We start from the raw sequence: 16263 nt of genomic DNA, 5'->3' as shown, positions 1-16263 counted from the left end.
GAGCAGGTCAGTGGGCTGGTTGGGGCCAGTCATCCCTGCCCTGCGACGCCTGGAGCAGGGGCCTGGCTGGGAGGGAGGAGCCCAGCTGGCGCCTGCTGTGGAGAGAGAGCAGTGGAAGAGCCGGCTGGCGGGGGGGCAGGGACTGAAGACGATGCTGCCTGTCCGAGCTGGCGTGAGACAGTGACTGACATAGGCGGGGTGGAAGCCAGGGCTGCATTGGGACTCTGCAGAGGCTGGGCCGGGGGAGGAATCAGAGGAGCAGGAAATCCAGGTGGGAAGGCAGAGTTTGGACTTTGGGTTCCCTGGACGGGATGAAATGTCTGTGTGACCTAGTCACAGGGCTAAGCCAGCTTAGCCTAGAAGGTGTTCCAGGTGGGGTGGGTTAGTGGAAGACCAGGAGGGAAACTGAGGCAGAACGATCGTCACACTGCACAACACCTTTGGCAGTGTAGGGAGAGTACGTGCTCATGCGCACATGATTAAATTAGGGGCTGCTTCTCATGTGCATGTTCTCCATTGGTAGAAGCTCAGTGATCTGATCCCCAAATCAGCAGTGGGGGTGCTGAACGACGATTCCAGCAACGTCATCCAGCTCATCAAGGAAGCCTACAACGTAAGTTTCACATCACGCGCTCGATGTATCTGTCTGGCCCTTGCCAGGCAGCCTGCACCAAGAGCTCTGTGTGCCTTACACCGTCTGGGGGGAGGGGGGATGGAACGGGAAGGGTAGTTTGCTCAGCCAGTTATACAGAGTATAAACAGACATGCTGCACCCCTTTCCCCCATGTCTCTGTTTATTTCTATGCCTGTAGCCTGTGAATGCTCAGGCAGGCCTTCTTCATCCCTCTGGCAAGGACCTACTGCACTGAGAGCATGGCAGCAATGGGACATGCCCCAGGCTGCAACCTGAGCGGCCGTGTCCCCTGAGCGCTGCAGCCCAGGGTGCCTTTGACACCACTTTGCTAGTGACTAGCAGACCTCTCCAGGCTCTACTCGCTTACAGCCATCAGCTGAGTATGTGAATGCTAGGCCCAGCCATCCAGGAATGGATGACACCCTCATAACCCACAGTCCCAACATTCCCCCCAAGAAATGTGCCTCTTGTACCATTCAGTAGCCCACTGGACTTACAAGCTCATAAATTAGTTCATCATTCCAACAAAGGGTAATGAATATGCACCAGTCCTGTTGACCTGAGTAGAGATTTTCCCAAACACTTTGGTCAAACACACTGGTTTAGATGAAACAATGAAACAAGTTGATTAACTAGTAAAAGATAGAGGGAACATTGCTTACAGTCTAATTTTTACACCCATGTGCGGAATGAATTGTGTTATGTACACCAATATGGAGGTGATTTGTGACCCGACCCTGTGTGACACATCACCTCCATATTGGCGCATATAACTAAATTCATGTGGCGGGGGTGGGGCCAAGGGGTTCGGAGTGTGGGGGGGGCTCAGGGCTGGGGCAGAGGGATGGTGTGCAGGGGGGTGAGGGCTCAGGCTGGGGTGTGGGTATGGGGTGTGGCCAGGGATGTCCAGGGTAAGTCCAATCGGCGAACAGCGGAGAGGCTAACGAGGGAGTCTGCCTGGGATCTGTCCGAGAGGAGCTATGCTAAGTGCTGCATTGGGGGGCTGTGTTGGGAGCTGAGGCGGGGAGGGTGAGTATCTGAGTGTCTGTTGCGGGCAAAGTTTGTCAGTGTGTAGTGCCCATCTTTAAAAAGGGAAGAAGGAGGATCCGGGGAACTACAGGCCAGTCAGCCTCACCTCAGTCCCTGGAAAAATCATGGAGCAGGTCCTCAAGGAATCAATTCTGAAGCACTTAGAGGAGAGGAAAGTGATCAGGAACAGTCAGCATGGATTCACCAAGGGCAGGTCATGCCTGACTAACCTAATTGCCTCTCAGCAAGTTTGCAGATGACACCAAACTGGGAGAAGTGGTAGACACGCTGGAGGGTAGGGGTAAGATACAGAGAGACCTAGACAAACTGGAGGACTGGGCCAAAGGAAATCTGATGAGGTTCAGCAAGGCAAGTGCAGAGTCCTGCACTTAGGACAGAAGAATCCCAGGCACTGCCACAGGCTGGGGACCGAGTGGCTAGGCAGCAGTTCTGCAGAAAAGGACGAGAAGCTGGATATGAGTCAGCAGTGTGCCCTTGTTGCCAAGCAGGCTAACGGCATTTTGGGCTCTATAAGTAGGGGCATTGCCAGCAGATCGAGGGACGTGATTATTCCCCTCTATTCGGCACTGGTGAGGCCTGGCAGAGGGTTCTGCCGGAGCTCGTCCCTCTCCGGCGTGGCGGGGAACCACACCACCTCACTACGTCCGTCTGGTTACGTCAGGGAACTAGTCTGGCTGCGGGGTCTCCCACCGCGGCAGAGGCAAAACAACGGTTACTCAGGCCCGTCTGGGGGCAGTAGCGGGTCCTACGCTCTGGTCCTTGGACAGGGACAGAGCAAACCATTAAGCAATAAGCCCAGGCCCTGGGTCAGGGCGGGACAGCAAACTGTCCGTGGCCCAGGCCCTCAGGCAGGGGCTGAGCAAACAGATAGGTTTAGGAGGCCCAGGCCCTGGTTCCGAAGGGCCTGGGAGAGGGGGAGGCACATGGGTGGCAGGGGGGACGCAGGCCCACCCACTCCACTGCGTCCCAGCCCGGTAGCAGCGGTAGGTGACCTGCTGCTGGGTCAGTGGGGATCCTGGCCGCAACACCCTGACATCAGCTCTGGCGGTGCTGCAGCCAGACTAGGGTCGCTGCCCCCGGGCTACTTCCTACCTCCCGCTCCAGTACCTGCGTCTGGACAGTGTCCTCCACGGAATCGAGCACCATGGGCTCCTCGGGATACCCGGTGAGCAGCAGGCTTGGCAGCTCCTCCGGGTAGCTTGCCACTGGCAGGCTTAACAGCTTCTCCGGGGGGCTGGTCGGCATCAGGCCTCGGCTGGTCTGGCCAGTCCTCAGGTCGGTCACAGGCTGCAGGAGTCTCCCCACCGGGAGCTCGGCCACAGGCGTCTGGCTTCTCCGGCGGCCGGGGCTCTAGTGAGCTCTGGGGTTGAGCTTTTGTACTTCCTGTCCTGAACCTTGACTCTGGGGGGTGGGCGCAAGCTCCACTGGCTCCGCCCACTTTGGTGTCCAGGGGGGGGCTTGTCTCTCTCCGGGGCAGCAGGGAACCAGGCCACCTCACTACAGGCCTCGTCTGGAGTACTGTGTCCAGTTTTGGGCCCCACACTACAAGAAGGATGTGGAAAAATTGGAAAGACTCCAGCGGAGGGCAACAAAAATGATTGGGGGGCTGGAGCACATGACTTATGAGGAGAGGCTGAGGGAACTGGGATTGTTTAGCCTGCAGAAGAGAAGAGTGAGGGGGGATTTGATAGCTGCTTTCAACTACCTGAAAGGGGGTTCCAGAGAGGATGGAACTAGACTGTTCTCAGTGATGGCAGATGACAGAACAAGGAGTAATGGTCTCAAGTTGCAGAGGGGGAGGTTTAGGTTGGACATTAGGAAAAACGTTTTCCCTAGGAGGGTGGTGAAGCACTGGAATGGGTTCCCTAGGGAGGTGGTGGAATCTCCTTCCTTAGAGGTTTTTAAGGTCAGGCTTGACAAAGCTCTGGCTGGGATGATTTAGTTGGGGATTGGTCCTGCTTTGAGCAGGGGGTTGGACTAGATACCTCCTGAGGTCCCTTCCAGCCCTGATAGTCTATGATTCTATGAGGGGTTTGGGGTACAGGAGGGGGCTCCGGCAGGGAGAGAGAACTCTCACTAGCTCTCTCTCCCCACAGCAACACGTGGCCTGGGGGAGAGAGGCACATCTTCCCGCCGGGGCAGCTCCAGGGCTGGGGCCGCAGGATAGGCTGGATTCAGGCCGGGGGAGGGGTGCCATGGCAGGTCCAGGCCAGGGCTGGGTCTAGGCTGGGCCACACCAGCTGCAGCTGGGTTCGAGCCAGGCCAGGCCGCCCCAGCTGGGTTCAGGCCGGGGTAGGGGTGCCCCAGCCAGTCCAAGCACCCCGGCCGCGGCAGAGTTGGGGCCGGGGAAGGAGTGCCCTGGACATTGCAAGTCTGGGCTGCCCCGGCCGCAGCAGGTAGGTTGGGGCCGGGAGAGGATCACCCCTCCCCTGGCCCCTGGGTGAGTTCCCCAAGTGCCTGCGTGGTGATAAGAAGGCTGCTGCGCAGCCACACAGCTTACAGGGAACTAGACTATAAGTGTTAGGGCATAAAAGTCAGAACTGGTTATAATTGAAATCAGAAGATAACACTGCAGTCTAATTCCTAAACTTTACCAAGGTAAATGAGATTTGAAGCAAACATCATTCTCACCACACCAGATACTGCAGCCAGTTCTTAGTTCACAGGCTGGATTTCCTTTCAGCCTGGGACCACTCCCCTTAGTTCAGTGTTCTTCAGGTATTCCTTGATGTTATGAGCAGAGCAACATATGGTGGAGAGGTGAGGTGACCTGAGGCATTCCCTGCCCCTTCTTATAATCTAACCCTTTGTACTGGAAAAGTCTTTGCTGGGTCATGGGGTCAGGCAGTTCCATGGCATACTTGAGCTTCCAGGTGTCCTTCAGGTGAATTGTAAATTTCTTGTTTACAGCTGGTGAATTTCCAATTAACTCTTTAGCACCCTGCTGGTGTGAAGTCTCTGAAAAACTAGTTTGAGCCAGCTTTTCTAACTTTGTAACACAAAGTAAAATCATTGTTATCGATTAGAGTCTCATCACTTTACATACAAAGTTGCCACACATATTTTATCAGGCTAATAATGTCCAGCAGATTATGAGTTTTCAAATGATACTGCACAAGGCACGTTTTGTACAAAATATATCATAACCATATAAAAGTGGTGAACATAGGGTACAGTGTGTCACAACCACTACTAAGTATGGTCTTCCTAGGGGTTTCACCTTCTTAATCAAATCACTTCCAAGACCATCACATCCAACTGAGTTTTATCAGTTTTAGGGCTTGCAGTCTTTCAGTCTCCTGGCTATTTTCTTGAAGGCAACCTGGTGTGGGATTGTCACCCCTTTGCTACCGCAGGCCTTTCCACCTCTGTACTGTGCTCTTTATAGCCGGTCTTGTTTTCTCTACTGATTGCAGCTGTGGGTGCCTGCCTCCACGATTGGCTGTTCTGGGAGCTGCTTGAGAGTGTGATGAAGCTGCTTGCTTGTAAACAGGAGAGACTTTCCTTCCCACAGCCCCATGTTCAGCAGGGGGTTTGTAAACCCCATTACTGAGCACCAGTAATAATACTAATACCTAGCTCTTATACAGTAGGATAAAATAAAATCAATACTGGCTCAGGATAAATAAGAAGCAAAATACAACATTTCAAAAACAGTACTGAGAAGTTGGAAGGGACAATGGAAATTAACATGGGTTTCACCTGCAAATTTTTTAGTGCAGTCTTTGTTTTTGCAGCAAACAATTAATTACTGACAGATCGTTAATTTTGTATATGAGAATTCTAACATACCAAGTATCTGACTTATATTATACATGCAGGTGCTGTGCACAAACATTACACTACATATGAGTCATTGCCAGAGCACGAACCAAAATGTTCCTCCTTGTCCTTCCACGGTGTGCTTTCATATTGAAGAATGGACATATTTTCCCTGTCTGGAAAGCCCTGGAGCAGTGCAGAGTCCAAGCTGATGTTCCCAGTTATGTTGCCTCATTATCACAGAGCAGGGGTGATGGATCTGTGGTGGGAAAGACTGACCCACTCTTCTCCAAAACAAAGCATAGATTGCACATCCCAAATCCCAACTCATACCCTAGCAATCCCATTTCCACCACATTTATCAGAGCTAAGATCTCACTTCCTAGTCCTCCCTCTCAGTCATACCTTGTATTGAACTGATTACAATTACACCCAAAGGAAAAGCAATAGAACCCAACAGGAGGTGTAATACACTGTGTCACAGGAAAGCCATCCTCAAGGAGTCTTTATTCTGAGGCAGTTCTCAGATTTGATCCCCTCTTTGTGATGCTGACATATTTCTGTGTCATTTTCTTTCTTATTTTCCTCACAGAACTTGTCCTCCAGAGTCATCCTGGACCATGGTACCTTGCCGGACTTTTTGAAAATCACATACGATTCTTTCTGCCATGGCAAAAAAGCCACTATAGATGGCGTGAGAGGGGAATGTGGTGATGTCAAGATCCATGACAAGGTAGGAGAGCCCTGGCTCAGTCCTCTCTGTAACCTTAGTTTCTCGCAGAAAGATGAGGAACAGTACTAACGTTCTAGAGCTCAAAGTGAACACAGGATCCTGTGTGCTGAGTTCCTGTATGTTCTTTTCATAGCAGAACCCAATTCGCTGCCCCCATCTCCATGTTCAGGTGAAGTTAAGGTTGAGGTTACCTGTCACAGCAGGAGAGAGAATCAGAAAATGGGGCTTTCTTTTCTTTTCTGCATTTTTTTTTGGCAAAACAGAAACATCTCCTGCAAATCCTGAACCCCTCCCAGGCTTGGGCACTGAATGGCAGTTGAGAAAGGACTGTATTCACCGTGCAATCTGTCAGAGCTGGCTGGGAATTCTCCAGCCAAATGTTCATTTGATGGAAAATGTCATTTCTGCAAAATCAACATGTTTCCATTAGAAAACATTGATTTTCACAGATTTGTTTGTTTGTTTCCATCTGGGAAAAACTGAAACTAAATACTTTGTTTTGGCTTGGATTGACCTGAACCAAAAATTTCAGTTTATTGAATCAAACCAAAATGTTTCATTTCGGGTCAGTTAGACACTAATCTGTGTCTGCATGAGCTGTTTCATGGAGTGCATCATGGAGTTGTAATTTGGGTGCCTTGTGCCTCCATTGTCCCCTATGAACTGGATTCTCTGGCTAGACTTTATCTCCTACCATGTACCGTGACCTTGCCACTTAATATTGTGCATCATGGGAATCCCATGACAGCAGTGTATCATGGGAAATGTAGTCCAAACCAGGAGCCTGGCCCATAGAGGAGAATGGGGGCATGAGACACCTGCAATACAACATGGTGGCTTAGTGGACACAATTTAATGTCAAACTGATCTGACACACAATGTTTCAACCCTTCTGGACCTAACAAATTTTTCTTTGAACTTCTAATTTTTGTGTGTGCGTGTGTGTATGTGTAGGGTGGGGGGTTGATATTTTGACTTTTTTCCTGATTCAGGACAAAAACAAATGTTGAAATAGAAGCATTTCTCGTAGGACGGACGTTCCAATGTTTGACCATCTCTGCTGTGCCCTAGTGAGAGATTTGAGAAGGGACCCCGCAGACCCAATTCCAGAAATTACCTGTCTCCTGGAGGGGACATTTCAGGACAGAGGCAAATTTAGGCTAGGGCTGATAGCCTGAGCACCTTGACCATGATGCTTTCCTAGAAAACAGTCCCATAACCTGGCTCCTTCACCCCCCTTCCAGATTACTTTCCAGGTGAAAGTTACAGCGAAGGAGTGCATCGCAAACCAGTCCTTTACCATCCGGCCCCTGGGCTTCACAGACACGCTCACTGTGGATCTGGTCAGCCGGTGCACCTGTGAGTGTGATGAGCGACCGAGCCCCACTGCCTGCAACGGGAACGGCCAAATCGTGTGTGGCACGTGCAGGTAAATGATCCCAGTAACACCATGCCACTGAACCGGGGGTCCGAGGGCTCATCAGGAGCTAGGGGATCACTGGGAATGGCCGGCTTTCCAAGCACCAAGCCAGCTGATGGCTGTACTGGCATTCATGGCAATGCTGGGACAGTCTTTGTGCACAGGGACCATGAAATCCACAAAGTGTGAGGCACAGACACTTATTTCTGTCAACCTAATGTGCCCATTTCTTTTCTTCCCACGAGAACTTTCAGCAGGTTGGTTTTATTTTCAATGACTGGTGAATGTCACAGTGACAGGGCACAGTTAATGGGCCAAGTTCTGCCTGTCAGGATGTCCTGCAGTGGACAAGGGATAGCAAAGAGATCAAAGCCGATTACCTAGCAAATAAACAAAAACACAAACTAAGCCTAAACTACTAGAGAGATTGGATATGAATTAGCAAATTCTCACCCTGGCTGATGATACAAGCAGGTTGGCAGACTCTTACGGCACAAGCTGCATTTGCTTTGCGGCTTGGAATCCCCAGGTTTTCATACACAGGCTAGATATGTCTTTAGCCTGGGTCCAGCACTTCCCCCAGTTCAGTCTTTGTTCCTCAGATGTTTCCAGGAGTCTTCTTGTGTGAGGAGTGAAGAACAACCAAGGATGTCACTCCCTGCCTTACAGAGCTTTAGCATATGGCAGGAACCCTTTGTCCTAAATTCAGTTTGTGGAAAAACACTGACATCCCAAGATGGAGTTCAGAGTCATGTGGCCGGGTTACAGGCCCTTGCATACCTTGCTGAGTCATAGCAGCCATTACTTACAGGCTGTCTGGAATGTTCAAACAGGAAGGTTAAGTTCTTCCAGGGTCCATTGTCTTTGCTGATGGGCCGCCAGCACTGTCTGGCTTCTTCATTGTTGTACCAGAAAGGCTGCTTGTGGGAGTCACCCAGAGTAAGCATGATTGACATATAGATCCATAGTCAATATTCCTAACTTTAGATACAAACATGATACATGCATAGAAACAGGATAATCATATTCAGCAAATCATAACTTTTCCAATGACACCTCACATGACCCGTCTTGCACAAAATGTATCATAATTACGCAATAATCATATCATAATTATATCACTGTGAAGGATATGGGGTGCCGTGGTTACAGGGAAGGACAATGGAAAACCAAAGGGGTTTCAGGTGCTCAGCATCTCTGAGAACCAGCTCCTAGGCACAAGCTCTTTGTGTTGCTGTGGCAGGTCTGAGGATGGTCTGACCAGTGTAATGGTTTCCATCCCATACTGCCTGCCACTGACCCTGATTTCTGGGTTCCTCTCCTCTCACACCAGCTGCGATCCAGGCCACACTGGCAAGAACTGCGAGTGCGAAACAAAAGGCAAAAGCAGCAAGGAGCTGGAAGGGAGCTGTCGGAAGGACAATGCCTCGGTCATCTGCTCGGGCCTGGGGGACTGCGTGTGTGGGCAGTGCACCTGCCACACCAGTGACACGCCCAACAAGCAGATCTACGGGACCTTCTGCGAGTGCGACAACGTGAATTGTGAGGTCCATAACGGACAGCTGTGCGGCGGTGAAGGTGAGTGACGGCTCCGGGGTCTGACCTGGCCCCTTCCCTTCCTGTCCTGTGGCCATTGTTCCAGTGGCGACCTGCTCCGGGGCACTGGCTGCAGGCCCCCGCTGTGCCCTCACGCGTCAGTGCATTATTCTTAGCAGACAGACTCCTGAGTTAGACCCAGGCCTTATCTCCGAGAACCAGCCGGGTTAGTCTCCGTACTAGCCTGCCACGTGCCCTAGATTGCCATCCAGTGGAGCTGTATAGGCGAGACAGCCCATTTCCCAGTGCTTTGCAACCACAGTAGCCGGATGGGAGTGCAGCAAGGGCTGTGCGGGCGCCACGCTCCGGGCCCTGGGGCAGGCTAATATTTGCAACGGGAACATCATCCAAACGCTTCTTTCCACTCCACATGTTTCCTCACTGTCCTCACAAGACACACAAGTTCCCCACGAGGCCGTTCCTTAAACACCCAGGGCTTGATGTGCTCGAACAAGGGATGTGCTGTGAGAAGCTAGCGAGAGAGCCTTAATGTCTGGGCTCTTTCTCCTCCCTCTGGCTTCCCACCCGCCCTCGTGGCCCTGCGGGCACTAGCTGGGTCAGAGTGCTCCACTGGAGAAGGAAGCCGCACGCTTTCAGTGTGTCCAGGAGTTATGCCGATACAGCCCCAGCTACCCAGTTCACTAAGTGCGATGCCGTAGAAAGGCCCCTTGGGCAGGACTTAAATTCAGCCTGAGCTGCCCGGAGCAGAGCTCCAGTAAATATTTTCAAGCCCACAGGGCTAAAGCCCCAAGCTCCGCAACGCTCCACAGAGCAGAAGCTCTGAGCCCCGGCAAAGCCCCAGGGCTAGAGCCCCAAGCACTGGTGCCTGCCACAGGCCAGAAGCCCCAAGCCCCGGTGCACCCACAGAGCTAAAGCTTCAGGTGCCGGTGCACCCCACCAAGGTGAAGCCCCAAGCCCTGGCACCTCCCGCGGGGCAGAAGCCCTAAGCCCTGGCACCTCCCGCGGGGCAGAAGCCCCGATCCCTGGCACCTCCCATGGGGCAGAAGCCCTAAGCCCTGGCACCTCCCGCGGGGCAGAAGCCCCGATCCCTGGCACCTCCCGCGGGGCAGAAGCCCCGATCCCTGGCACCTCCCGCGGGGCAGAAGCCCTGAGCCCTGGTGCCTCCTGCGGGGCTGAAACCCCAAGCTCTGGGGCTCCAGGAAATACTCTGAAAATGTAAGCCCCGCCCATCTGGAAGAAGGGACGTGTTCTGAACCTGTCCGTTGAGGGTGAAAATCCAGGCAGGCAAAGGCCAGGCCGGTGAAGGAATCCATAACTCTCACAGGATTGGCCCCTAGATTCTTCTCTTACTGTAGAGGTTCATCGCTCCCGGTCAGGGCCGGCTCCAGACACCAGCCTACCAAGCACGTGCTTGGGGCGGCACCTCGGGACAGGGCGGCACTCGGGGTTTGGTTTTGGTTTTTTTGGTTCGGCCGGGCAGCGCTGGGGGGGGGGGCAGGGCTTGATAGGCGGGGCGCCATGCTGGAGGGGCAGGGACTTGGGCGATGCGGCGCTCCGAGGGGGCGGGGACTTGGGCGGCACGGCACGACGCTCAGGGGGGCGGGGACTTGGGCGGCACGGCACGACGCTCGGGGGGGGGTGGGGACTTGGGCGGCACGGCACGACGCTCAGGGGGCGGGGACTTGGGCGGCACGGCACGACGCTCAGGGGGCGGGGACTTGGGCGGCACGGCACGACGCTCGGGGGGGTGGGGACTTGGGCGGCACGGCACGACGCTCAGGGGGGCGGGGACTTGGGCGGCACGGCACGACGCTCGGGGGGGGTGGGGACTTGGGTGGCACGGCACGACGCTCAGGGGGGCGGGGACTTGGGTGGCACGGCACGACGCGACGCTCGGGGGGGGGCAGCGCTCTTTGTTTTCGCTTGGGGCGGCAAAAATGTTAGAGCCGGCCCTGCTCCCGGTGGCCCCGCCCAGGTACCTGCCTACAGGGTTTGTCCCAGAGCAGCTGTATTGGCTCTAAAATCTCGGTTTGCCCCCAGAGAGAGGGCGCTGTGACTGTGGGGAGTGCAAATGCTTTGATGGCTTCGAAGGCAGCGCCTGCCAGTGCAAGAAGTCTACAGACGGCTGTGTGAACCCGCGGGGGAAGGTGTGCAGCGACCGTGGGCACTGCCGGTGCAATACGTGCCAGTGTAAGGCAGGCTACCAGCCCCCGTTCTGCGAGGAATGCCCTGGCTGCCCTTCGCCCTGCGCCCGGTACATGTAAGTGACCTGCAGGAGCGCCCCAGCCTGGCGGCTCCCCACGCTCTCGCCTCCCCTGGCCGGAGCTCAGGGGCACAGCGCGGGGGCGGTTCCCTCTCTCGTCAACGGTGGCTGGTTCTGTGCTAACCTGGAAAGCTGCTGCTAATGGCCGCTTCGGCCCCGCAGTTGTGGGTTGGAGGCACAAGAACCTGGTTCTACAGCTGCCCGTGGCCTGCGAGTGTCCCCAGCAACTCTGCCCCCCATGAGGCTTCTGAGGTCCGTGGAACCCCAGTCACAGGCAGCCCCGTCCTCTTCCCAGCCATCAGTCTGCCTCCTCCTGCCCCCGTGTGCCTGATCCACTAGCTAACCAGCCCCAGGCCTCAGGCCAGAAGGGAGCAGCAGGGTGTCCGGTCCGACCTCCCGCATGTCACGGGCCCGCAGCACCACCGGCTGCCCACACACTGCACCCAGCAGCCCACAGAAGACCCCAGTGGGACAGGCCACAGGAGACTAGTCTCTGACGTGCCCCAGGCAGAGAATGGGGGGCGAGGCGCACCAGGTTCACACTGTGCTCTTAGGCTGTGCTGGTTAGTGAAGCAGCTGCTGGATAACTGCGTTAATCCTGGCAAGTGATGCACACGCCATGCTGCAGAGGAAGGCAAAGCCCCCAAGGCCACTGCCAGGCGGAGCTGGGGAATATTCCTTCCCACCCCACACACGGGTCCCCCTATCCCTGAGCTGCCAGCCAGCCTATTGGCCGAGCCATGCGCCTCCTGTGTCTGTCTTCTAGCTCCTGTGTGGAGTGCAGGGAGTTTGGGAGCGGCCCATTTCAGAAGAACTGCACAGCTGCGTGTTCGAACATCGACAAATCCAATTCGTTGGCAGGCGGCCGGCAGTGCCGGGAGAAGGACTCGGAGAATTGCTGGATTTCCTACCGCATGAAACAGGAGGATGGGGAGGACAAGTACTCCTTTCAAGTCATTGGCGAGAAAGGTACTGGAGTCTCTGTACTCCGTAAGGCGGGGCGGGTTTCACACCAGAGCCAGCCTGCCAAACCCAGAAGAGGATACAGCGCCCCCTACAGGCTCAGCAGGATGGGAATTTTCAAACAGAAAGAAAGTATTGGGGATTTTGCTTCATTCAAAATAAGTAAAGATTCCACGAGAAACAGGCCCCGCCCTTGCTGGTGGGGAGTCCCCTGCCCCCCTCCCAGAGCAGCGCCCCCCATGTGGGGAGGGGACGAATGCTGTCACCTGACAGAGAACGTTCTGGAGATGAGCATGGCTAGTCAGTCACAGCCAGCACTGGGTCCCTTGGCGAGCACGGACAGGCCTTTATGGCCCCTTCCCTTTCCTCCTGCCAGGTTCTGAAACCTCCTCCCTTCCTCCCCGTTCTGTCTTTCCGGCCGAGTCCTGCTCCTGGCTGGATTCAAGCCGCTGTGCCCTCCCCCTAAGCCCCCAGAAAGCTGGTCAGGCACTGCCGGCTGGAGGCGGCAGACAGGTCCCCAGAGCGCCAGTGGGGTAACAGCAATCAGCCTGCAGATCTAGCAGCTGACTGGCTGCACCCGCCTGCCAGCGCCGGGTGCTGTGGCTGCTGCCACGTTTTGGTGGCGTAGAGCCTGCGCTAGCTGCAATCGAACAGGCCCCATCAGGCTCGGTGTGTGGCCAGCTCTCATCACGCCCTGCGGGATGTGGCACATGCTGTTCAATGTCACCAGCCTGGCTGCTGGCGGCAGGGCTGAACACTGACTGTCCTGTGCGCTCTCTGATCCCCAGAGTGTCCGCAGCCCCCGAACATTGCTGCCATCGTGGGCGGCACCATTGCGGGCGTGGCCCTGATTGGGCTGCTGCTCCTGGTGATGTGGCGGCTGGTGATGGAGGTGTTCGACCGCAGGGAGTACAGCAGGTTCGAGAAGGAGAAGTTGAAGGCCAAGTGGAATGAGGTGAGCTGGCGCTGCCTCTCCCATAGCACCCCACAGACAGCCGCCCGGTTCCGCCTGCCCTGCCTTTTCCCTAGAGCTGGTTGGAGCCCTGCCAGCCTGACGGGTGTCTGCTCTTAGTTGTGGGGCAGGTGGGCTCTGGGGAGGAGGCCTCAGGCCCTCTTGCAATTGTGCAGGTGTGGGAAATAACTGGGCACAAGCCACTGCCAAGTGGTTCCCAGGCTTTAATTCCCAATGGGCCTCACATGTCCTATACCCTCCCCAAACCCAGCACCAGGGCCAGTGGCTCCTTTACGGCCACAGGCTGGAGGTGTTGAGAGAACAGATACAGATGCTGAGACACTCTCATGGTTTGGGTGCAAGATGGGGCGGACTTTCCCTTCTCCAGTGTGGGAGACACAGGGGGCCCAGAGACTTACCCAAAGCAGGTTTATCTGGAGGCCCTGGCTAGCTGAGATGTCTCCCATTGCACATCGCTGCTGCCACTCATGCCCAGGGTTGGTCTCATGGCAGGAAGGAGGAAATGCCCATGCAGCCCTAACCAGAAATCATCGGCACATGGCTGGTGTGGGGACCTGAAAAGTTAAAAGTTGCAGAACTGAACTGTATAGCCTCTCCACTGGCTGCCCACTCCCTCTGAGAGGGACAGCCGCCTGGACGTACCAGGTTCTTTAGTCCAGAAGCTCTCACCTGGGCAAATGCTTCTGCACCTGAGGATGAGTACTGGAGGGTTGGAGCAGTGTGTCCACATCATAGCACAGGAGCAATGGCTCACCTGTCACCAAAGTGGGGGGGAAAGCTCCCCGTGACTGGGGGAGAACCACACGTCAGCAGCCCCCCGTCTCTCCGTCAGTTTGTAATGTTCGCTCGAGCCGATCCTTAGCCAGCGGGGTGAACTGAGGCTGTTTCTGGAAAATCCAGGCAGCACTAACAACGTACCTGTCTGGTATTTCTTCCCAGGGTGATAATCCCCTTTTCCAGAGTGCTACCACCACTGTCATGAACCCCAGATTCAATGGAGAATGACGTGGCACTACCCTGCACAGCCTGTGAAGGCTCGACTGTTAAACCAGGAAATACCAACCTAAGGGCACCAGCATTTTATTCTCTAAGCAAAGATCTGCTGTACGCTGTTCCCTTCTTGCATGACGCTGCCAGTGAAGGGCAGGCTTTGTCCAGCAGGCTGTGTTGTGCACCTCCAGCAACCTCCTCCCTCTGCGTGGCTCCTGCAAGCTGTGTTGATAGGGCTGAGAGAAGGCAGCAGCATAAGCTTTGATGAGTGGGATTATTTTCAATTTCCATTAGCATGGGCTCCTGGATAACGATCCCACCATCTCTCTCAACTCACGCTACAAATACTTGCAAGCACTGGCTGCTGCTAGAGCTTGAATCAAGCCTGCATTGTTACTAGTTTTCAACCTGCAACCAATATTGATCTTTGCTTGGCATTTTACCAGATGCCCCCTTCTTTCTGGTCTAAAGCGCTCCGCTCAAAGGCTGCGGTCACTCCAACCCCTGTCCCGCTGTGCTGCGCTCTGTTACGGGAACTTGTGCAGGTCTTGTAGAAAAGGCAGTGCTAAAATCGTTCTGGGGTCAGGCCACGTGCCGGTCCCCAGAGCTGTAAACCCGCTGTGAGGAGGGTAGTGGCCATAGGGGTGGGTGGACGCTGGTGGCTGGAAAGAGGGAGCAGTCGGCGATGTGCCCCACATCTTCCTAAATCATTGCCCTCTTGCCAGTGACTGACCCTCAGAGCTTTCTGCTGCATTCATCAGTGGGTCTGCAGCCCTGGCTGCTCCGGAACCCGTGGGGTCTGAGCCTTCTCAGTGATGGGTTAGCGGCAAGGAAACAACAGTTCCAAATGTGAAATATGTCAGGTGCAGCAGTCAGATTTCTACGCTAACTTCATCCCATCTCACAAGGATCCTCCTCCCCTTCGCAGTGAGTCAGTCGGACACTCGCGCCCCAGGAGAAAGCGACAGGCACATCCCGGGGGTTTCTCCGTGCTCGGTGCTAGCTGGAAGTGCGGCACTGAATGACTAATGCTTATTTCAGAGGGTCATGCCTGTAAAAGTCTGTATGAATCTAGAAGGGGGGGGGCAAACTTTTTGGCCGGAGGGCCACATCAGGGTATGGAAATTGTATGGCGGGCCATGAATGCTTATGAAATTGGGGGTAAGGTTGCAGGAGGGGGTGAGGGCTCCAGCTGGGGGTGCAGAAATGAGGAGTTCAGGGTGTGGGAGGGGGCTCTGGGGCATTGGGGGTGCGGGCTCTGGGGTGGGGCTGGAGATGAGGGGTTCGGGATGCAAGAGGGTGCTCTGGGCTGGGGACCAATGGGTTCAGAGGGCAGGAGGGGGATCAGGGATGGGGCAGGCTGTTGGAGCATGGGGGTGAGGGCTCTGGCTGGGGGTGCGGGACTTGGGCTCTGGGCTGGGATTGAGGGGTTTGGAGGGCGGGAGGAGGATCAGGGCTGGGGAAGGGGGTTGCGGTATGGGGGAGGGGTGTGAGGGCTCTGGCTGGGGATGCGGGCTCTGGGGTGGGGCTGGGGATGAGGAACCGTGGCCAATGGGAGCTGTGGAGGCGGCGCCTGCGGACGGGGCAGCGCACAGAGCCGCCTGGCCACACCTCCACACACTATGTAGGAGCCGGAGGGGCAGGGGTGAAAGTAACTTACAGGACTTACCGGTACTGCCGGAGTCCTGAGGGGGCGTGGCCTCATCCGGAAGGGGCAGGGCCTCTCAAGATTTAAAGGCCCTGGGGAACCAGCTGTGGCTGGGAGCCCCAGGGCCTTTAAATCAACCAGGGACTCCCAGCTGCAGAGGTGGCTGGGATCCCCCCGGGGCTCAGGGGCAAATTAAAGGGCCGGGGGCTCTGGCCGCCAGGGGAAACCCCGAGCTTTGCAGGGCTGGGGCAGGGATTTAAAGGGCCCAGA

General features: G+C 55.3%; 1 protein-coding gene across 9 annotated transcripts in view; it reads left to right on the top strand.

The window, feature by feature from the left end:
- Window positions 1-15500, top strand: part of ITGB2 (integrin subunit beta 2) — a 60916-nt gene extending 45416 nt beyond the window's left edge. For all 9 annotated transcript variants that reach the window (XM_045032814.1, XM_045032810.1, XM_045032813.1 and 6 more), the window contains 8 exons: window positions 524-613; window positions 6039-6179; window positions 7424-7608; window positions 8933-9177; window positions 11197-11416; window positions 12186-12388; window positions 13171-13337; window positions 14295-15500. In XM_045032814.1, coding sequence (XP_044888749.1) covers window positions 524-613; window positions 6039-6179; window positions 7424-7608; window positions 8933-9177; window positions 11197-11416; window positions 12186-12388; window positions 13171-13337; window positions 14295-14360 — 1317 coding nt within the window. In that variant the 3' untranslated portion in view covers window positions 14361-15500. The remainder of the gene's footprint in view (window positions 1-523; window positions 614-6038; window positions 6180-7423; window positions 7609-8932; window positions 9178-11196; window positions 11417-12185; window positions 12389-13170; window positions 13338-14294) is intronic.
- Window positions 15501-16263: the final 763 nt, after the last annotated feature.

This window comes from Mauremys mutica, chromosome 10 (genome assembly GCF_020497125.1).
Source record: "Mauremys mutica isolate MM-2020 ecotype Southern chromosome 10, ASM2049712v1, whole genome shotgun sequence".
In the NCBI taxonomy this organism is placed as follows: Eukaryota; Metazoa; Chordata; order Testudines; family Geoemydidae; genus Mauremys; species Mauremys mutica.
Note: the sequence above shows the minus strand (reverse complement) of the source record. Positions and strands in the feature narration are given on the sequence as shown.